The sequence below is a fragment of the Oryctolagus cuniculus genome, chromosome 16 (assembly GCF_964237555.1).
Source record: "Oryctolagus cuniculus chromosome 16, mOryCun1.1, whole genome shotgun sequence".
Taxonomy (NCBI): Eukaryota; Metazoa; Chordata; class Mammalia; order Lagomorpha; family Leporidae; genus Oryctolagus; species Oryctolagus cuniculus.
This window is the reverse complement of record NC_091447.1, coordinates 40,895,791-40,918,978: the sequence shown is the minus strand read 5'-3', so window position 1 is coordinate 40,918,978 and position 23,188 is coordinate 40,895,791. Positions and strand designations below refer to the sequence as shown.

Below are 23,188 nucleotides of genomic sequence, written 5' to 3'. Positions count from 1 at the left end.
AAGAAGAAATGTTTTTCTTGCCTGCACAAGACAAGTGGAGAGGGTACCAAAGTTCAGTCTTGTTATTTATGTTTTGGTATAAGGATGTTTCTATTCTAGCAGTTGTATTTGGCTTACACTGATTCAGTCGTATGCACACATGCTCCATGTTTGCCTCTTTGAGAGAAATAAACAGACACTAGGAACCACAGGTGCCTCTGCAGAATGCTAAGGGAGAGCTGTTGTTCTCTGTGGGACGTGTCTGTTTATTTGGACTTGGGTCCTGGGATGACTGTTGTGGCGTTCACATTAAAAGCGGTCTGAGAGATGACAGCGATTGGTGTTTGGTGAGAAGACCCTGAGCTGTCATCCTCCACCTTTTTTCATCTGTTTCTCTCATTCCAAGCCTTCTCTCCAAACCCAGGTTCTCAGAGGTCCGAAAGCCCCGCAGGCATCTCAGGCTGTGTTTCTGTTACCCAGCCCTGTTGACCTGCTCTCCCTACAGCCAGCCTGTCCCTTCTCACAAACTCCTGCACCTGCCCCTTAGAAAGGTTATTGGTCTCTGGCATAAATCTCTGGAGGAAAACAGACCTGCTGTCGAGTAAGACAACTCAGCCTTTTAGCAGCTCTACTTCTTCTGTCAAGTTCCTTTACCCCTTTGGAAAGCAATTTTGTCTTCCTCATGACAGGGAGGTCTCTCAGGCCCATCAAGCCCCAGAGAACAACTTAGAGACAGAGGAAGCCCCAAGTCCCAGGCAGCTGCAGGACGTAGACTTGGTTGCCCTACTGTGTGTTCCCTGCCAAGAAAATAGCGTCGGGCACTCACCCACAGGGCAGGGTCCCCTGTTGAAATGTGTGCCTTTGATTTCTTGTTCCTCTTCTGCAGCAACCAGAGGTGTCCATTTCATTCCGGGTGTGACATTGTACAGCAGTTAGCACTTTCATCCGAGAAGTGGAGTTGTAATTTTCTTTGAGTTCTTTGTTGGTCTTGGCTGACCTTCTTAAGGACTTAGTCTATGCTTCGCCACAGTGCTGAATGCTTTACAAGGGTCATCTCGCTTTATCTTCCAGGGAGGAAGCTCATAACTTATAAGCAACTGCATTTTCAGGTGAGGAAAGAGAAGTCATTTTTTCCCCGTGCCACATGGGTAGTGCATCGTAAGCCCGAGATAAACTCCAGCAGTCTAACTTAACCACTCCTCACACTTGGCACATAGCAGAACAGACGAGGAGTAGACCCTTTGGTCAGCAACCATTAGAGACTCGGCATGCTCACGCATGTGCACACTGGAGTACAATGCCTGCATGAGAAAGTTCCGTGTATGTGAGTGCAGATGCGCATGTGTGCACATAAACACACATTTATAGATTTATATAGTGTCGCTCCCCGTCTTCGTGGGGGAACGACACAGGACCCTGCGCTGTTCTTTCTGTCTGCTCGGCCCTCCCCGGGTTTGCTGCTGGTTCTTCCCGGGTTGGCTACTATCCCTTCCACCTCCGTGGAAGGGCAGTTCCCCCTGGCCGCATTCCCCACTTCCGCAGGGGAGCGGCACACCGCCGGCCGGCTTTCTCGGGGGCTGCACGGGTTCCCTTAGATGTTCCCCATAGATGTTCCTGGTGCATGCCGTCTCTCTCCTCCTTTATAGTCCTCCTCCGCCAATCCCAACTCGGCTGCCCACACGCCGAGTACGCTGCTCTCCTCCAATCAGGAGCAAGTCCTACAGTTAATTGGTTGAACTGGAGGCAGCTGTGCGGAAGCTGTTTACTTCTCTCCCAACGCCATATTGTGGGAGAGCAGATGCATAGAACAAGTCTTAATTCGAGTAACTTAGTCTAGTCCGGATTGCTCCCCACAATATAGAGACCATATGTCTAATGTCTTTTGCCCTTTAACTTTATTATATTGGTGAGGGAGGTTAGCCCTGATCTTTCTTAGTGGGTAAAGGGTTATCTTCGCAGTATACTGTATGCGGAAACTCTTCAAGAAATGTCCTGGCTTTCATGATGATTGATTGACTGTGAGGGCTAGCCCAGGCCAGTCGGCTGTGAGCCTCAGCTTCCCACATCGAAAGTGAGTTCCAGAAACCCAAGGATCCGTGACTTTGCAGTAGTGAGTTTGCTCCAGGAGCCGCCCTTGCAGGAGCCCTGGGACACAGGAACCTGCCCATCTGACTTGCCAGCATCGCTGGGCTCTTGGAAGCTACCTCCCACCCAGGGCTTTGAGTGGGCACAGGACTTGGCAGCAAGATGCAGAGCACACTGCTGTCTTGGCTAACCCTTCCCCGTCTGGTCACTGAGAAAGCGTATGGCAGGTTCCCAGCCAGGCACACTAGGACTAATGGCAGGAAGTAATGGTGGTGTGCCTGGGGCTATGGTAAGAAGCCCAGAGAACCAGGATGGGCTATTTGGGCCTCAGGGGGGATCCTGCCTCTCTGGAGACCCCTGGGGCACAGAAACCGCAGGTGGAAGGAGAAAGAGGAGAGAGTGGGAGTGAGACAGGAGGTGTGTGGGCGGGGCAGGGGCAGCAGTGGCATCACAGCAGTGGAGTCACCCCCTCCTGTGTCACGGGAGAGGGGAGCACTGGGGAGGGGGCACCTCGCTGGGAGCTCACAGACCCCCGACTCCTGGGAAGTTGACCCCATCGCCCTGTTGTTGATTCTTCCTGCTTTCCCTTCTGCCTCCCCCAGGCCCCCAACACTGGGTGAGGACCAAGGAAATACAAGTGGTAAACGCGAGAGCCGAGTGGGTGAGGGGCTGTGGCTTTGAAGTTCAGGTGCAGGTGTGAGGGTTCCACAGCCCTGCCCTTTCTGGTGCAGACTGGCTTGACTACATGCATGGTGTGCGTGCAGGGCCCCTTGTGTCCAGTGCCAAATCCGCAAGGCCCTGAAGATGCTCTTTTCTGTAACTTTGTGGCACGTTTCTGTCCTTTGGTGACACAGCCTGGCCAGGCAGGATGCCTTGCCAGCACTTCCAGAGCTCACTTCAGGGGAACCTGCTGGCTTGCTGGCAGAAGTGCTCTGTGTTTGATTACACAGACCCTGCCGTGGGGGATGTGTGCTCCCCTGACATCGTAAGAACTCTGAATTCCACACACGCCCGGCCCGAGGATGTCAGACCAGGAGCTGTGAATCCATAAATTGTTTCCCCTGAATTTGAGGGCATTTACCTGTCCCTGGAGGAAATTACCGATTCATCCGTTCTCCCCTTACAAAGGAGACAGAGCAAGGGGAAGGGGTGAAGCGAACTCGCGCTTGCTCCCAAGCTGCAGAGGGGGTGTGAGCCTTCCCCAGGAGTGGCCCTTCTGGAGGGCAGAAATCTCGATCCGCACCTTTTCTGCAATTAAAAAAATATGTCTATCGGAGGTTCCGCTGTGAGCTGCATCCTTCCCCTCCCCCACGGCGGCTCAGCTGAGCTGCTCAGCGTGGGACTCACGGAACTAGAGCGCCACCTCTCTTCCAGATCGGGCCACGGAGCCACTGACTCGCCCTGACACTCACATAAAGGAAGAGCTGCAAAGAGGGCAGGAAAACGTGTTTCCTTCTCTTTGGTCCCTGAGCAATTAAACCGGTGAACCTAATCTCACCTCAGGGCGCGTGAGCCAGAAGCCCTGTGCCGAGTTGGTTTGCACTGAGTCGTTGTGCCCCCTAGGCGTCTGCATTTACAACCTGCTGCACTACAGCCTGGTGCACTTTCCTAGGCTTTCGCAAGGGACTGAAGTATGTTTGTAGTTGCTGAGGCTTTGGAAAGATGGGTGTACTGTCTCCGTTCAGATGTGTTCTCTCTTTTCAATTTTCAGTTGCAAATCAAACATGCAGTCACAGAGGCAGAGATTCAAAAACTGAAGACTAAGGTAAGCACCAATAAGCGGTGTCCACATTGTGCTTGTTGAACTTCGGATGCCATGGGTCACTTCACCCTAGCGCTAAAGGGTTTGCTCCGTGGTGCAGTTGAAAGAACACACAAGGGCGATTCGTTTCCAGTGTTAGTGGGTGTAGAGAAACCTGCCTGGGAGAGCAGGCACCCATGCCTGCCTCCGTGCCGATAACATTGCATTAACATATATACTGAGACCTACACAAGTATTTGTGTATATGTGGCCAATTCCCTTGGAGATTTCCTCAAAAATTAGTATTTTTAATGCTTCAAATGTTCGTGTGTTTTATTCACTGATCCCTTAAGCATAAGCTAGTCTGTGTTACCTGCTTCTCTTTATTTGCCTTATTGTGAATAGCTTCAAACATTTATTTTTTTAACTTAAACGATGTATTCTTTAAATATCACACATTAATTATTTTTGATAGCAACAATTCCAATTTCTAATAATTAAATGTTATGCAATCAATACAATGCATGGGAAATTGACTTCAACTTCCAAGAACTGCTAGAAGTTTTTAGACATGTTGAGTTCATATTATCTAAATTTGTGGTAGAGAAAAGTTTTAATAAAAGGAAGTATTTTTTTTACTCCCTATATATGAAATAATTTAAGATTCAAAAGAACATTCTTAACTGTTAATTAAATGAACTTGTGTGAGACACAGTTCTAGCACTTGTGTTTAGTTTTGTTAAATATATAACCTCAGATACTTTTAAAATACCTTTTAAATTACTTTAAAAATAATGTTCCTTCTTGTTTTCTATGATTCCTTTAAAATTCAGGTAGAATTACTCCCCCACCACTAAAGATGTGTTTTCTTGTTCATGTTAAACACAGGTTTGGATTTTTCCATGTGTGTTTTAAGTGGAGATTTATGAGCAAGGCCGTGTTGGTTAAACGGTGTTCTCGGCTGATCCACCCCATAGCTCTTTAGTCAGAACACGTCTGCGCATCATTCATGGTGTCAACCCAGCTCTGTGGACAATGAGTTTTAAGTTAGTGGTAGTTGGTAAATAAACAATTTGATGAAAAAAAAAATTTCTTAATAAAAGATACAGTAAAATAAAAAAAAAACTAGTCCTGTTTTCAATTGTTAATGTTTCTTAACCTAGAAAGGAAAAATAAAAGTTTGGTTTTTTTAAAAAAATTGCTGGTTGTATCCAGATTCCCTTGTGGTTATAGATATTTTAGTGGAGCTGATATGTTAGAATGTAAACATTTAAGTTACAAACTATGATCAACTGCTTTGTTTTTCTCATTGTGCTGACATTGATATGTAATAGCCACCCGTTAGCTTACTTCATTATGATTCTTTATGTTATTCAAGTTGATAATTGAGTTACTGGTTCTGAACTGCTTTGGCTGCTTTTTAGCTTTATAATCTCTTTGACAAATGTGTTTACTTAAAAACATACGCAGAAAGATATATGTGTGTATGCACTTGCATGTACGTATATTCATAGGTACACACGTGTATGAATGCTGCATGATTTAGAACATCGCTGGCAATAGTTTAGCCTTTGTATCAAGTAAGCTACAGCACAAGTTTGAATGCCAGACAGCTATTGTGAATAAGTGACTTTTGAGCACTCTTCTGAATGGTCCATGTGGAATTTCTTTCGCGACGAGCATGTTAGCCTAGTGTACTAAGACTCCCTGGAAGCAGAGATCCCGAAAGGCTGCCTTTGTGGTTCATTGGAGGAATTAAAAATAATCAAGAAACAATTTACTTTTTAATAGAGTGTTTTTAAAACTTGTCTATGAACTGAGGTTTATAAGACTCTAGGAATTCATAACGCTGCCCGTGAAATAATGAAGTGTTGACTATGTTCACATCGATGGAAATAAAGAATGTAATAATAGCATCAAAATGATTAAAAGCAGAGTAAAAATAGCTAATATTCCCCAGGTGATTATTATGCTGAGGGAGCTATTCCCAGCGTGCCGATGTGTCACATGACATTTCTGTTGTGTAGGTGACATAAGGGACTCAGAGAACTTGAGTTACCTGCCGGAGATTTAAAGGCCAGCAGTGGCAGAACCGGGATTTAAGTCTAAGCTGAAGGACTGCAGGGCCCCTCGCTGAACCATCAGGCCATTGTGGGCTTCTATCCCTTCCTTTCCCTCCTTGCCTTTCCCCACTCCCTATATTAACTGAGTGTTAATTTTTACTTCTTATTTTAAAAACTCTCAAAGAAAGCGTGTTGACGTTCATTGGATATGAGCGAACTCTAAAATATCTTCTACTGCTCGTGCGTGGCATGAAAGACAGTCATGGGACTTGGAATCAAATTCATGCTTTATCATTTATCAGATGTGCGACTTGGACAAAGCATTTCACTTTTCAAAATTATGGAAAGGATATTTGGTCTTCTCATCTCGAGGTGTTTAGATACAGAGTCTCTGTAACAGTGGAATGTAATCTAAAACAGACTATAAAATATAAGCAGTTTTTGCAAGAAAAGTTTCCAAATTACCTTTGCCTTGACCTTTGCTTTCTCCAGCTGCAAGCAGCAGAAAATGAGAAAGTGAGGTGGGAACTAGAAAAAACCCAACTGCAACAAAACATCGAAGAGAATAAAGAAAGAATGCTGAAGCTCGAGAGCTACTGGATTGAGGCCCAAACGTTATGCCACACAGTGAATGAGCATCTCAAAGAGACCCAAAGCCAGTATCAGGCCCTGGAAAAGAAATACAACAAGGCGAAGAAGTTGATCAAGGATTTTCAACAAAAGTAAGCAGCCTTCACTAGCTAAAGAATGATTATGTGTGTGTAAAGAAGGCTGGTGTCCACTGGCTCCAAGACACCTGGTGGAACAGAAAAGATGCTCTCAGCGTTACCCTTCTCTGGAGCATCGGTAGGCAGAGGTAGACAGCAGAAACACATTTGGGGAATCACTTACATCATTTTCTCAAAGAAGATAATATTTATTTCTTACGCTTTATAATTTTTTTGGCAACCAGTTGCCCCCTGATTTCTTTTTTGATGGTCAGTCATTGACAGTAACTTAAAATATTTGAATTTCTTTATCTTCTTTGAAACTTAGCTGTGACTTAGAAGCATGAAGTCCTGCCAAAGTCATACTGAATGACTGGCTACGACATTTGGTGCACATAGAGGAGTAGCTGGGGTCTGGATCAGACAGTTCCTGTTTCTAATAATCAGTAGCTGCAGAATTTTCCCATTAAACACGGTGTAAATATCGATAGCTTGGCCCCTGCCCTGCCTCTCTGCACTTCGCTGTTGAGAGTCACAGAGGCCTGGGTTCACCACCATGAGAGAAATCCTCACCACGTTCTGCTTTTGAATTTCAGTAGCTCTTTCTGGCTACTGCTACTCTGCTTCCATCTGTTGGATCTTGATGTAGTCTCAGAGAGACTGTCACCAGCATTTTTTTTGTCAGGCTAGCTAGCACAGAAAAAGTAGTGCTGGTACCTTTTCTGGTCTCCGTGCCAAGTGTTGGAAGCTGAGCATGTGTGTTACGATTCACCATATCGCTCTTATTTCCTACCATGGAAGTAATGTCAACATTTAAAGGAGATTGCTATAAAAAGTTTATTATTAAAATGAGAATAATTGTTCTCAGAGACCATGAATTCAATATATCACTGTCTCAACATGCCTAACTCCTTAGCAGGTAATGTTGTATTAAATCCTGTTCAATTGTCATATTCTACCCAAGCTCTCAAAATGCAGGCATTTCTTCTTCTCCCCTTGACATTCATAGGTCTGAGAGTGCTTGCATTGGTGTTTGAGACCCGCCCTGCCCTCTTGCACTATTGTTCGTAATAAGGAATCTGCCTGTACTTCTCTTTATTGAACTCTTACCATCCATGCCATCAGCTGGCTCTGTATCTGACATTGGACATCTGGAACCAGTTCTACCTGACGTGTAGTTATCTCCCCTATATCTTCAAATGTGATCACTGGTGCTGCAGTTCCTATCTAAATATGTATGGGTGCTGTGGAATCAGGAGTGAGAAAAGAAAATCGTAATAGGCAGAATCGAAGCCTTTTTCTTTACTTTGTGACCCATTAAAAAGATGTTTTCTTTCCTTTCCTTATTGTGCATGTTTGGTCTGTGACTGAGTTTTGTTGAAAAGCCGTCCAGTTGTTTATCCCACTGTGCATTTATTGTTTCAGATAGCACTTTCTCATTTCCATATTTTCTGAGTGTTTGATACAATCAGTTTTATTATTTTCTTCTTAAAGAGAGCTGGATTTCATCAAAAGACAAGAAGCTGAAAGAAAGAAAATAGAAGATCTGGAAAAAGCTCATCTTGTGGAAGTGCAAGGCCTGCAAGTGCGGGTAAGTTGTGTTTTCCGAGTCCCTGACCAATGAGATGACACTGCCTGGTGCTTGGAGAGGAGTTGTGGTGCAGAGGTTTACACGCGGGTTTCTCTTTCCTAGATTAGAGATTTGGAAGCTGAGGTGTTCAGGCTACTGAAGCAGAGTGGGACTCAAGTTAACAATAACAACAACATCTTTGAGCAAAGAACCTCTCTGGGCGACGTCTCGAAAGGAGATTCCATGGAGAACTTGGACGTGAAGCAAACCTCTTGTCAAGATGGCCCAAGTCAAGGTTGGTCGAACCTGCCCACAGAAATCGTGATTTTTAATACCTGCATAATTCCGCCGCATATTTTTTCTTGTTTTTCTGATCCAGCGATTTCAAAGATAGAAAATGCCTTTTAAGGAAAAGAAAGAAAGAAAAAAAGGCTAACCCTATTGTTTTAGCTTTCATCTTACCAGGAATTAGAACTTTAATGTAAAGAATTAAAAATATCTGAGGTGGGCATTGTGGGGCAGCAAGTTTAGTCACCACTTGGGATAAACTTCTTCATAAAGCAAACGGACGAGTGTCTACTTCCACCGCATGGGATTCATTTCGTTACAAAAGCATCTACTTCCATCCCATGGGATTCCTTTCGTTTTCTGCTGGTACTCACTGTCCTGTGTGTGCTGCTTCTGTCTTTCTGTCAACTACTAATGACAGAAACACTGGAAACATTTTCTGTCGTGTACACGCCAGGAGACAGACCACTTATTTTCTCACACATACACAGCATACATAGGATGGTTACATGCTTTACTATGTGTAGTATAAGTTGGAAGATGTATAAGAATTTTGTAAAGATAAATATTAAAATACAGGAGGATATACAACTTATTATTGCATCTTTATTTTAGAAGTTTGTTTATTTGAAAGGTAGAGTGAGGGAGAGGGAGGGAGAAGTAGAAGGAGGGGGAAAGAAAAAGAGAGGTGAAGTGGGGGGCAGAGGAGGAGAGAGAGAGATACATCCTTGCTGCTGGTTCACACCCCAAATGCCCACAACAGTGGGGCTGGGCCAGGCCAAAGCCAGGAGCACCCTCCAGGTCTCCCACGTGGGTGGCAGGGACACAACTACTTACCCCATCATCTGCTGCCACCCAGCGTGCATATTAGCAGGAAGCTGGGTCAGAGGCAAATCGGGGCTGGATTGCGGCCACTCTGATTTATCATGTGGGCATCCCAGGCGGTGGCCTAACCTGCTTTGCCACAGCACCTGCCCCATGTCTCCTTATAAATACATACACAGTCATCCTTAGAGAGTGAGCGATGAAGAATGTTCTACAGCAGGACCATGCGATAGCGCCAGCAACTCACAGGCAGCTGTCTGACATGCAGTAAAACCTTTTCGATAATGAGCTGTTTGGTGCTTTGATGATCTTTCTCAGGTATTAAAATGTCTCCCATGAGATTTTCTTGATAATCCTATCATTAACTTTTAGAACTAACCTCTTACCCATTAAAAATGGAATGGAAATCTTCATTTAAAATTAAAGTAATATCTAGAGATTTGAATACATTCACTAGACTTATATCTTTCTGATGGGTTTTCCCTAAGTAGGACATAATTTATAATTAATTCCTCCCCTGCCGCTGAAAGGGGAGAGTTCAGCGCCAATCTCACCAATCGCTGCAGAGCTGTGTGACTTCAGAAAGATCATTCAGTGTCTCTGGGTCAGTTATACTGTGCGTCATCCAAAACATTACTAGTTTTTGCTTCTCCACATACAGGCTGTTTTGAGGCTGATATAGTCTATTGGGCCAAAATCAAAGTGATTTTATTAGGATTTATGGAATTATAATTTTTAACACACCAGGAACGCTATGCAGTTGATAGCTAAAGAAAAACATCGCCAATCAAACCACCCTATTTTTCCATCTTTTTTAATGTCTTAATTTTGAAATGAGTTGTAGCTCATAGTAAGTGCACATTCCTGGACCATCCATAACCATTAGCTTTTCACTTCGGTGCGGAACTCTGTGCCTTGTCAAGCATCTAATTAATGCTATTTATTAAGTTATATGACTACAGAAGATCAACAAGCTCTACCAGGACCCGGCTGATTCAGACCCAAACCTTCCGTTTCTCCTGCACTCCTGTTCCGCATCCTCTCTTCTGCCGCGTAGTCATCAGTCGCCCTAGCAGCACCGTCAGTTGGCAGTGCCATGAGGAGACCGCGGAAAGCATGATTTTACCCCATTGCCATGCTTCATGTTTGTCATTTCTTAGCACTTGAGCAACACTGTACCCAAAAACCTTGACGTGACTAAAATGTCTTAGAATCAGAACAGAAGCATACGGTTGCAATCTTTGTTTGATTACATTTCCTTATAGCACGCTCTGCGTGTGTTTCCAGCTACTCCAGGATCCTTATGAAAACAATACTGTTTCAGCGTCAAATATCTTAAAGGCTGTTTTGTTAAGGAAGGATTGTGCATATTAAATAGAGACACCGGGAGACCAGGACCGATAGTGGAAATTACCCAGGAAGGCAGGTTATGGCTATCCCACCGTTAGCAGTCGGCAACACCGAGAACCTGCTTCCAGGTGCTCTTTAGGATGCAAAATGACTCACAAGGAGAAGTCTTCGAGTGTTTAGTGGGTGGACAGGACGCGACAGGTGAATGATGTGTGTAATTTGCAGGGTTTCTTGGGCCAAGAGTGAGAAAGAGGAAGGCTTGTTAGTAGGAGAGAAGGAAATGGAACATAAAGCACCATCTAGATACACGTCTCAAGAGATGAGAAGATGTTCAAAGAGAGAAAAATCGAATAAAGTTAGGATAATAATTTTCTGATTCACAGACCTTTTGCTAAAGGTGTGGCCGTGTGAGGCGACACTGCTTCGCCTGTCTGCAGAAGTGCTTGTAACCATCCTGACCCATTAGCAGTTTTTAAAGTGGGACAGAACTGAGTCACTTGTAGGTTTGTAAGTGTAACTCAAGGCTCCTTGTGAAGTTTGAAAATGGCTACTAAACGCTGCTTCCTTCTCACACCCCGCCCCCGGCTCAGCCATGGATGGCTAGTTAGATAACACAGGGTGCTGTCTTTACAAAGGTGTGAATGTGGAGGGCGCATTAAGCATTTATAGTTAGCTCCTTTATTGGCTTACTGTACCTTCAGTCTAATGAGAACCAAGCAAGCAGAAAAAGACTTAGAGTGCAAGATCCAAGGTTGTAGAATGGTCTGGGCTTTCAGAGTAGATTGTGGCTGGGATTACTCAATCTTGTGCGTCTTTTAAGAAAGGAATATTTCTCTCTGTTTTTAAAGATTTATTTGTATTTATTTCTTAGCTACTTTCTAGCTTATTTAAAAACATCATGGAGGAAGGAGCATGAGATATTGAGAATGGCACCTTCTCGCTCCCTCCTCTTTCCCTTTTTCTTTTCCCACAAAGTGGTTGGCAGTCGCAGTAAGGCCCCAGATTCCCCAGAAGTAGCTTCCGCACGTGAACCCAGTGCACTTGGCCCCAAACTCAGGACTTCGCTGAGCTTTTCTGAGCCAACCGATTACCTGGTCATCAGGCCCCAACCACTTGGTATTTGCGTTTTGTGACCAAGTGTTAACACTTTGGTCTGCTCTGAACTGAAGCACTTCTCTGAAATTTACCCAGATTTGAATAAGGTCTTTATCAGAAAGGACAAGAGGACATAGCCAACTGCTGTTCAATGTGTATATATACGTTTCCTACCCCTGTGTTTTCTTCCTCCCTCCCTCTCTCCCTCCTCTCTCCCTCCTCTCTCCCTCCTCTCTTCCCCTTCCCTTCCCTTCCCTTCCTTTCCCTCCCCTCTCCGTCCCTCCCCTCCCCTCCTCCCACTTTCCCTCCCCTCTCCTCCCCTCCTCCCACTTTCCCTCCCCTCCCCTCCCCTCCCCTTTCCCGAAGTGACAGAGACAGTGGGAGACACAGAGAGAGAGATCTCCCATCCTCTGATTCACTTCCCTGATGGCTGCAACAGCCTAGAACTTCATCCTGGTTTCCCATGTGGGTGGTGGGGGCCCAAGCACTTGGAACATCTTCGGCTGCCTCTGCAGGCACGTTAACAGGAAGCTGGCTAGAAGCAGAGCAGCTGGGACTCAAATCTGAACTCTTGTAGGGATGCTGGCATGGCCAGGCCGGCCCCAGACCCCTGGGTGTTTCTGATTCCTATCACTCACTCATTCATGCCTCTCTGGAAGTAAATTGAAAAGACACCTTATATGGCAGGACAGGGTGAGTTTAATGCAGTAATATAAGAAAGAGCAGTGAGTTTGAGCTCACAGTAGAGCTCAAAATGCAGCTGTGAGTACCTTCACCTAACCTGACGCTCTCCCCGAGCCTGGGCCCTCAGTCTGCTTCTAAGCTTTCTGTTTCCACAAGGAAGAGGAAACTCCTGTCAATTACATGATTCACAAGAGAAAAAAAAAAAAAAAAACAGTCTGCTCAAGAGAAGCTCAGCTACTGGTAATGAGATAGAATGATGCATGGTTTGTGGCAAACGGTGCCATTAATATTGATAATGTCCTTATAGTAAAGCCATTGATGATTTTGCTAGAACATTTTCACACAGTGACCCTCTATGCAACCTCATAGCATTACACAAAAATATGAATCAGTAAAAGCAATTAAATTACTGGGGAGGGGATGGATGAGAGATGATGGCACCTAGCACCCTGCTCCTCTAGCTTTGTGTGCAGGTAGAAGCCTATCATGTATATGAGGTAAAAAAAAATTTGTTTTGAATAACCATGTTGTTTAAAACTTTGATTATGTCAGTTTCAGCTGAGGTGGTGTTAACAGGTGCATTTGAATTAGAAATGGTGTCTCTTCCTGGTAGATTGTCTTAATAGTTCCAAAATGAACCTCTATTTCTAATAATTCCCCTTACTAACTACTTTACCTGGTATTTGAAGAGCTATGTCAGCTTTCTTTTGGTTAGCATTTGAATGGTATATCTTTTCTTATCCTCTTACTTACAGTGTTTTTGTCTCTTGGCATTTTTATTATATTCTATTAATATTTAGAAACTTACTATTTAGTTGACTTACCATTATATAGAGTTTAAAAATAGCATCTTGCCATTTGTTTCCTTTTTCTAGCTTTAATTTTTTTTTTTTTTTAACACAGGCAGAGTGGATAGTGAGAGAGAGAGACAGAGAGAAAGGTCTTCTTTTTGCCGTTGGTTCACCCTCCAATGGCAGCCGCAGCCAGCTCGCTGCGGCCAGCGCACCGCGCTGATCCGATGGCAGGAGCCATGTACTTATCCTGGTCTCCCATGGGGTGCAGGGCCCAAGCACGTGGGCCATCCTCCACTGCACTCCCAGGCCACAGCAGAGAGCTGGCCTGGAAGAGGGGCAACCGGGACAGGATCCGGTGCCCCAACCGGGACTAGAACCTGGTGTGCCGGCACCGCTAGGCGGAGGATTAGCCTATTGAGCCGCGGCGCCGGCCCACTTTATTTGTTTTTTAAATTTACTTTCTTGCCTTCTTTTGGATTAATCAAATTTTATATTTTGGTTTTCCATAAATTAATATTCCTTTGAATTTTAATGGATACCTACAGGTAGAATTTAAGACATTTGTAGGAGAAAATGGGCCAAAATTCATTAAGCTGTCTCTCAGCCAAGTGGCATGGTTCTTAAATGAGCTTGTTTTTTTAAAAAGAAAAATAATTTTTGGATTAACGTGATAGTGACACATTTTTAAGGGCAAATACAACTTTTCAACACATATACATAATTTGAACTAACCTTGTGAGGCAGAGGTTATTCCATTTCCTTATCTTTTGTGTTTGGAGCCCCCCAGCTCCTATCTTCAAGTTCCTTATATTATTCAAGTTCTTTATATCATTCTATTAAATGAAATAACCAGACACAGAAGGACAGATACCACATGTTGTATTTTCATATGTGGAATGCTACATGTTCCCTCTCATATTATTGCATATTATACATAACTCACAGAGTACACTTTAAATCCAAATTTAAAATAGTGATTACATGAGCTTTTAATAAAATATTGAGTGGAAATGTGCTACAGCTTTTACTCCTTGCCAACTGCCTTAAGTGTGATTTTCTGTGTCTTTAATGGAGAACATATCTATGTCCCTTAACACACAATTAATCTGGAGATAGAGTTACTACATTTCTGTGAGATTTAAGCTGTACAGCAGTTACGTTTCACAATAGAGAGGCATGCCTGTCTGTTCACCCATTGACTGGCCAGATTCCCTTCATTGAAATAACTGAATGAATGAACATATTTGTTCACAAAGACAAATGGGAAAATGACATTCCAAAGAAGGCCAAAGGAATTTTAGGCTGAAAAATTGGAGAGACATAAACTAAAGCCACATCAGCCAAGATGAACTCTCACCCGAGGATGTGACTGGCTTTAAAGTAATGTTACTTGGTGTACCTGCAGAAATAGAATAATTTGGAAACATGTGTGAATCCTATCCATGAAGTTGAGATACGCTATAAGGAATTGTTATTTAGAAATAAATTCCAAATTAGAAAATTCCCACCAGAAAATGACCGTTTCCATTATAGAGTGGCTGAACGGAAAGTTAACAGCTGACTGTCTGGTGGAGATTTTCCAGTGACTCTGATGACTGCTCGATGAAGAAAATAAAATCATTTCATCTACTTAAAAAGGCATGTGCCTTTGTATTCTTTGCTTCATTAGAAATGATACCCAGGAGTTAACAAAAGCCCTTAGAAGAAGCAGCTTTACACTGAAATAGATTTTGTATGAATTTTGTATGTTTGGGTTTAGCATTCCCATTGACTTTGACCTTGAGATAAGAATATGGTGCTGGTTCCTTATTCAGTTTCTTGTCGTTTAGCCCATAATTGCTCTTCTAAACAGACTGAGAGGAGCAGTGACAAAGCGCACAACCATTCCTGCACAGGGTTCCTATCACCTTCACCAAGGACCACAGAGGAGGTGGCTTAGAGAGCAGAAATCTGTCGTCTCTCCATTCTGGAGGCAGGAGTTCAAGGTGTCAGCAGGGTTGGCCTCTCCTTGACCAGGAGCTGGCCCTCTTCTCCCTGTGCTTTCACATTCTCTTCTCTCTCTAGACATCCAGGGCCACGTTTCCCCTTCTTGTAAGGATGCACCCCGCCCCGTCTCCTTATTTTCACTTCATTCCTTTGTAAAGTCCTATCTCCAAACATAGTCAGCATTCAGAGGTACTGGGGGTCAGGGCTTCAACACAGATTCTGAGGGGAGCGCATCTTTAGCCCATGACAATATATGTTTGTTCCTGATGGATTTCTTACTTGTTTTATGTGATTATGGTTTAATCTGAAATTTACCCATTTATCCAATAAAACATAAACCCTAAAGAATTCCAAGGTGTAAAGCAAGTAGCAATATACAATTTGGATAAGCTAACAATTTAACAATTATGAAATTGCTTTTTTTCAAAAACTAGAATAATTTGTACTTGGGTCAGCAGATACAATAGCATAAGAAACAGCATGGAATTGGAGTCAGGCAGACCTTGTTTTTGTGTTTGTTTGTTTGTTTGGACAGGCAGAGTGGACAGTGAGAGAGGGACAGGGATAAAGGTCTTCCTTTACCGTTGGCTCACTCCCCAAATGGCCGCTACGGCCTGCACGCTGCGCCAATCCAAAGCCAGGAGCCAGGTGCCTCTTCCTGCTATCCCATGCAGGTGCAGGGCCCAAGCACTTGGGCCATCCTCCACTGCATTCCCTGACCATAGCAGAGAGCTGGCCTGGAAGAGGGGCAACTGGGACAGAATCCGGCGCCCTGACCGGGACTAGAACACGGTGTGCTGGCGTCGCAGGTAGAGGATTAGCCTATTGAGCCGTGGCGCCGGCCTGACCTGTTTTTAAATATCAACTCTTCTACCTATTCATTGTTTGAGTAGAAGCAAGTTACTTCATTTCTCTGGCCTCAGAGAAGTGGAATAGTTATAAAACTCTGAAAATAGTGCTGGTGAGAATGAAATGAGACCCTGCCAGTTAGATATTTGTATCAAACTGAGCACAAAGAGATTAGCATTATTGACAACACATGTTGTACTGAGTATTTAAGCTGATCTTTATAGTAGTCTCTGAATAGTGGTGGAGGCTGAAAGACATATTTTTAAAAATGTACTTGAGAGAGACAGGAAGGGAGAGAGCAGAGGGCAAGAGGAAAGGCAGAGGGTGACACAGAGAGAAAACACATGTTCATGTGCCCTGGTTCACTCCCCAAATGCTTATAGTAGCTGGGGCTTGACCAGACCAAAGCCAGGAGCTGGGACCACAACCCAGGTCTTTCGCATGGGTGGCAGGAACCATTACTTCAGCTATCACTGCTGTAACCCAGAGTCTGCACTAGCCGGAAGCTGGAGTCAGGAGCCAGAGCCAGAAGTCAAACCTGGTACTGTGATGTGGGAGGCAAACATCTTAACCAGGGTCTTACTGCCCACCCGTGGAAGTCATTATCTTTAACTGTTTCATAAAAGTTAATTTTTCTATGAGCTCCATGAAATGATGAACTATGACAAGCAGCTAATTAGAAGAGGTCCTGGTTTCAACAAGAACCTGAGAGCTGGTTTAGAGAACAGGCGGAAAGAGCACTCCAGGAGCCCCTGAATTGGGACCCCCACCAGCACACTCAGCAGTGTCTCCAGCACTTGTGCCATAGAATTTGCAAAATACCATGCTTAGCTGCTTCTCTAATGTTTCACTAAAGCTGGTGTACCCCTGCCAATGCACTGAGAATTTTATAATACCCTATAAATCATAGAGAATCCCAAATGTCCACTTCCAATTTTTTTCATGGATTTCTTATAACTTTTCTGACATATATTTTATCACCAGGCAAAACCTTATCAAATCATGTACCAGGTGGATGAAGTCCATGTTAGCTATAAAATTTAACTGATACTAAGTTATCTATGACCAGCTAGAATCTGAAACAGGAAACCTCTCTCCACAAGTTAAGGGAACTAGAGTTTTAGTGGCATTCAAATAAGAATTGGCTACCATTTATAAATAGGGCTATAATGACTCACCTCATGGGTATATAATTTTGTTTTCCTGTTATATTTTTTGAATAGATTTCTCAAAGTAGGATTATTGAGTTAAAGGGTCAATTATTTAAAAGTCCAAAAATTCTAGGTGAGATAAATAAAAATAAATCTATAATTAGGTGCATTATAATAAAATACCAAAGACAAAGAGAACATTCTGAGTATCCAGAGAGTCCGAAGGATCCAGTGGAGAAGAACTGCGTTAACAGGTGAGAACAGGTTTCAGCATTGTGATGCAGTGAGCTAACCCCATCCCATATCGAGTGCCAGCTCAAGTCCCAGCTGCCCTGCTCCAGTCCAGCTTCCTGCTGATGCATCCTGGGAGGCAGCAGGTGAGGGCTCAAGTGCTTTGGCCCCTGCACCCTCCTAGGAGACTGGGGTGGAGTTCTGGGTTCCTGGCTTTGACCTGCTCCCACTACTGGCTGCTGTAGGCATTTGGGGAGTGAACCAATATTTGGGGAGTGAACCAATGTGTGGAAGCTCTCTCTCTCTCTCTCTCTCTCTCTCCTCTTATACAAACTCTATTACTTTACCTCACAAGTAGATGAAAATATAAAGACAGTGTCTTCAAAGTGCTGACAGAAAATAACTGTGACCCTGTGTAATTAGCAAAAGTGTATTTTATTTTCTTTCTTTTTTGACAGGCAGAGTGGACAGTGAGAGAGAGAGACAGAGAAAGGTCTTCCTTTTCCATTGATTCACTCTGCAGTGGCCGCTGCGGCCAGCGCGCTGCAGCCAGCGCACTGCGCTGATCTGAAGCCAGGAGCCAGGTGCTTCTCCTGGTCTCCCATGCAGGTGCAGGGCCCAAGAACTTGGGCCATCCTCCACTGCCCTCCCCAGCCACAGCAGAGAGCTGGACAGGAAGAGGAGCGACTGGGACAGAATCCGGCACCCCAACCGGGACTAGAACCTGGTATGCCAGCGCCGCAGGCAGAGGATTAGCCTAGTGAGCTGCGGCGCTGGCAGCAAAAGTGTATTTTAAAAATGAGAAAGTGTTTCAGGTGAATTGAACTGTTTTCCACCATGTACTCCAACAAAATGAATTTCTAAAGAATATATGTATTTCAAAAGGAAGAAAACTGATCTACGAAGAGTTATCTCAAGAAACCAGACTGATTTTTGAGGGAAAATAAAGTTACACTGAATGATATTAAGTATCCTAAGTGAAATATTAGGGAACCCAGAAATAAAATTAAAATTGATACTACTTATATATAATATAACCAACTTAGGTCTATGCAAAGAACACAAAATTGGCTTAACATTGGAAAACCTTCTCATACAGTTTAAATATGAACTGGAGGGAAAATGACTAGAATTATGTCAACAGATGAAGGCATGTAAGAAAGTGTAATACCTACTCATAGCAAGTTTTATCAAGCTAGAAACATGGAGGCTTTCCTTAACTTGATATTGTGAGGCTAATGAAAGCCCCTGTGTCAGACATCACATTAAGTGGTAAGATGTGAAAATCAAGAATTGATGTTACAAAAGCTGTTAATATTTCATCATTAAATGTACCATTACCATTCTATTTAATGTTGCTCTAGAAGTCCTAACAATTACTATCAGACAAGCAAAAGAGATTAAAGATTTAAAGAGTGGAAAGAAAAGCAAAATTCTCATTCATTGGCAGTGAAACTGAGTACATAAAAATACTCAAGAGCCTACAAATCTTTAGAATTTATGAGTTTAGTGGGGTAGATGACTATAAGAATGGTTAGACATAATCAATTCCAACACATAAAACTGTATATTTTTTACCAGATACTATTTACAATAGCAATAGATATTGCAGCCAGTAATGAATTAAACAAAAGACTTCCAGGGGCCATGGGGAAACGTTGAAGAAGAACATAGATTAGAAGAAGGTGCTGTAGCGGTCAAGGTTGTGGGGAGCAACTGGGAGCAACCCGGACTAGACTAAGTTACTCGAATTAAGACTTATTCTATGCATCTGCTCTCCCACAATATGGCGCTGGGAGAGGAGAAAACAGCTTCTACGCAGCTGCCTCCAGTTCAACCAATAAACAGCAGGACCTGCTCCTGATTGGAGGAGAGCAGCGTACTCGGTGTGTGGGCAGCCGAGTTGGGATTGGCAGAGAAGGACTATAAAGGAGGAGAGAGACAACATGCACCAGGAACATCTAAGGGGAACATCTAGCTGAAGGAACACCTGTGCAGCCCCCGAGAGAGCCGGCCGGCGGTGTGCCGCTCCCCTGCGGAAGTGGGGAATGTGGCAGGGGGAACCGCCCTTCCACGGAGGTGGAAGGGTCAGTAGCCAACCCGGGAAGAGCCAGCAGCAAACCCGGGGAGGGCCGAGCAGACAAAAGAACAGCGCAGGGTCCTGTGTCGTTCCTCCACGAAGAGGGGGAGCGACATAATGGTGCCGTGACTCAGATAGGAAGCCTAGGCAGGGTTTAGTGTCGCTCCTCCACGAAGATGGGGAGCGACATAATGGTGCCGTGACTCGGATAGGAAACTTAGGAGGGAAGAAACGGGAAGAAGTGGGAAAATATTGGAGAGAGAGACTAGCAAGCAGCCTAGGGAAAAGCCGGACGAAAAAGGTGCCGGAAGAAGCTATTGAAAGCCTAGGCATAGACTCGGATACGGACTACGGGGGGAAGCTGGGAGAAATCTCTAAGGTCGAAAGCGAAAGTGAAAGCTAGAACAAACAGACTCGGATACGGACTGTGGGGAGAAGCCAGGAGAAATGAGGGAGGAATATTGTTGGAGGAAAGCTTGGGGAAACATACCGGGTAGAGAAAAATGTTAGGGAAATTGAAGCCGCGGGGGGCAGGCCGAGGCGGAGACGAAAGCCGCTTTTGGGATTCTCAAGTTAGCCCGGGAATGGGGGGCAAAGAGTTGAAACCAGAAGCGGAAACGTAAGCCAGGTTGGGATCCGTCTGATTAGCCCGGGGAGCAGAGGACGGGAAGCCAAACCGTGGGGCGGAGACGTGAGCTGGGTTGAATTCGCCAGGTTAGCCCGGGGAACTTGGATTGAATGCTAGTGGCGGAGACGTAAGCTACGCTGTGTGACTCGCGGAAGCCGCCGCGTGCAGAGAGAGCACGGGGCGTGAATAGATAGGGAACGCGGGGCTGGCGCGAGGCCGTGGTTCGGACGCGAAGGGGTGTGGAGACCACGGAGTGTGCGCACGAAGCCGCCGAGAAGCAGCCTCGGGGCGGGCGCCGGGAAGCCGCAGGGATAAGAGAAACAGAAGTTTAGAAGTAAAATGAGAGCGGGAAGCCGTGGGGATAAGAGAAACAGAAGTTTAGAAGTAAAATGAGAGAAATAGGAATGCTGGAAGATAGAAGTAAAATGGGAGAAATAGGAATGCCCGGAGATAGAGAAATAGAGAAATAGAAAGGCCTCCCCACAACATGGCAATGAGAGAGCTTGGATTCGGTCTGCCTGATTAGTGAGGCGATGAGCACCTGCGGGCGGCTAGCAGCTTATGCGCCGCAGGTCACCGAAGACAGGCACGTTATCAACACCAATAAGTCTCCCCACAATACGGCAATGAGAAGGCTTGGATTCGGTTTGCCTGATTGCTAGGGCTTGTAAGCACCTGCAGGCAGAGCAGAGCATGCGCTGCAGGGCACTGAACACAGGCACGCATCAGCGCCTAAAAACCTCCTCACAACATGGCGAAGAGAGGACCCGGATTCGGTTTGCCTGATTGATAGGACTTGTAAGAACCTGTGGGCAACTCTAGCAAGCAGAGCAGAGTGTGTGCCACGGGGCACCAAAGACAGGCGCGTATCAACGCCAAAAATAAAAAGAAAGGGGGATCTGTGGGGAGCAACTGGGAGCAACCCGGACTAGACTAAGTTACTCGAATTAAGACTTATTCTATGCATCTGCTCTCCCACAATATGGCGCTGGGAGAGGAGAAAACAGCTTCTACGCAGCTGCCTCCAGTTCAACCAATAAACAGCAGGACCTGCTCCTGATTGGAGGAGAGCAGCGTACTCGGTGTGTGGGCAGCCGAGTTGGGATTGGCAGAGAAGGACTATAAAGGAGGAGAGAGACAACATGCACCAGGAACATCTAAGGGGAACATCTAGCTGAAGGAACACCTGTGCAGCCCCCGAGAGAGCCGGCCGGCGGTGTGCCGCTCCCCTGCGGAAGTGGGGAATGTGGCAGGGGGAACCGCCCTTCCACGGAGGTGGAAGGGTCAGTAGCCAACCCGGGAAGAGCCAGCAGCAAACCCGGGGAGGGCCGAGCAGACAAAAGAACAGCGCAGGGTCCTGTGTCGTTCCTCCACGAAGAGGGGGAGCGACATAATGGTGCCGTGACTCGGATAGGAAGCCTAGGCAGGGTTTAGTGTCGCTCCTCCACGAAGATGGGGAGCGACAAAGGTGCCGATTGGGATGCCAGCACTCCATGTCAGAGTTCCTACATCAAATGCTGCCTCCTTTTCTGATGCGGTTTCCTGCTAATGCTCTCCTTGGGAGGCAGCAGGTGGTGGCTCAAGGACTTGAATCCCTTCTACCCATGTGGGAAACCCAGTTGGAGTTCTTGGCTTCAGCCTGGCCCAGCCCTGCCTTCTGTGGGCATTTGTGGACTGCATCGGTAAATAGAAGATCCTTCCCTCCTTCTCTCCCTCCCCCACTCCCCTCTCCCTTTATAATTAAAAAAATAATAACAAAAACAAGCTGTAAGAGAAAGGAAACCCCTTGGGGCCAGCACTGTGGTGCAGCAGGTTAACGCCCTGGCCTGAAGCACCGGCATCCCATATGGGCACCAGTTCGAGACCTGGCTGCTCCACTTCCAATCCAGCTCTCTGCTATGGCCTGGGAAGGCAGTAGAAGATGGCCCATGTCCTTGGGCCCCTGCACCTGCGTGGGAGGCCTGGAAGAAGCTTCTGGCTCCTGGCTTCGGATCAGTGTACCTCCAGCCTTTGCAGCCAATTGGGGAGTGAACCATCAGATGGAAGACCTCTGTCTCTCCCTGCCTCTCCTCTCTCTGCGTAACTCTAACTTTCAAAAAAATAAATAAATCTTAAAAAAATACATCTTAAAATAAAAGGAAGCCCCAATATTGTAAAAATGCTGTTATGCCAAATGAATCTATATATCCCATATAGTTTATCAGAATTTGGACAGGTCTTGTTTTGCTTTGTTTCGTATTGTCTCCCTTGGGACTTGACGCGTAGTTTCTAAAATGTCTGTGGATGCAGAACTTGGTCCGGAAGTTAGGATACTCTTAAAGAACACGTTCCTCCAGACTCAGAGATTCATTATGAGGTGAAAGTGACTAGAACAGTGTGGCGTGGTCTCTGCCATTGAGGATAGACCAGAATCAGAAGTAGACCACGCATTCGTGTGAATAACACAGAACTGACACTGCAGATTGGCAGCGGGGGAGGGTGCTCTGGGAGAATTGGCCATCCATCTGGAAAAGGATGAAATGGGAACCCAGCTCACACCATAAAGAAGTAATCCCAAGTGGAGTACAGTTCCAAATACGAAAGGCAGTACTTACAACTTTTGGAAGAAAATGTCTATGGTTTCTTGTATAAGATGTAAAAATTCTAAATAATAAGAAAAGTTTGATAAGTTTGACCACAGTAATATTAAGAAAATGTGGTCATCCAAAGATATGATAAGCTGCTTGGAAAGAAATCCAAAAATTGAGAGAATATATTTGTAGCACATAAAACTAAGAAAGAAGTATTGCTAACCAGAATCCATTAAGAACTCAACTAATACAGCAGAAAAGTGAACAAGATACAGGAGCCAGCCACTCACAGTGAAACCGCAAATAAGCACAGACATTCAGCCTCACCAACACAGCTGAAGCACACGGCAGAGATAAAGTTTCACAGCAATACATGTAGCGGGCATGTGTGAGCAGAAGGAAAATTCATACAGTTTTTGGGTGAAACAATTTGGTATTACCCGGTGAAACAGAGTATGAGAATTCTGTGACCCAGCAAGTTCGCTTCTGTGTGTGAATCAGCCTCTGTAAAC

At 44.9% G+C, this 23,188-nt stretch overlaps 1 protein-coding gene across 18 annotated transcripts in view; it reads left to right on the top strand.

Moving 5' to 3' along the window:
• PPP1R9A (protein phosphatase 1 regulatory subunit 9A) overlaps nt 1–23,188 on the top strand; it is a 320,664-nt gene that overhangs the window by 255,641 nt on the left and 41,835 nt on the right. For all 18 annotated transcript variants that reach the window (XR_007922245.2, XM_070059813.1, XM_051852968.2 and 15 more), the window contains 4 exons: nt 3,776–3,829; nt 6,361–6,590; nt 8,070–8,166; nt 8,269–8,440. Coding sequence is in view for 17 of the 18 variants with exons in the window: in XM_070059813.1 (XP_069915914.1) it covers nt 3,776–3,829; nt 6,361–6,590; nt 8,070–8,166; nt 8,269–8,440 (553 nt within the window). In the remaining variant the exon portion in view is untranslated. The remainder of the gene's footprint in view (nt 1–3,775; nt 3,830–6,360; nt 6,591–8,069; nt 8,167–8,268; nt 8,441–23,188) is intronic.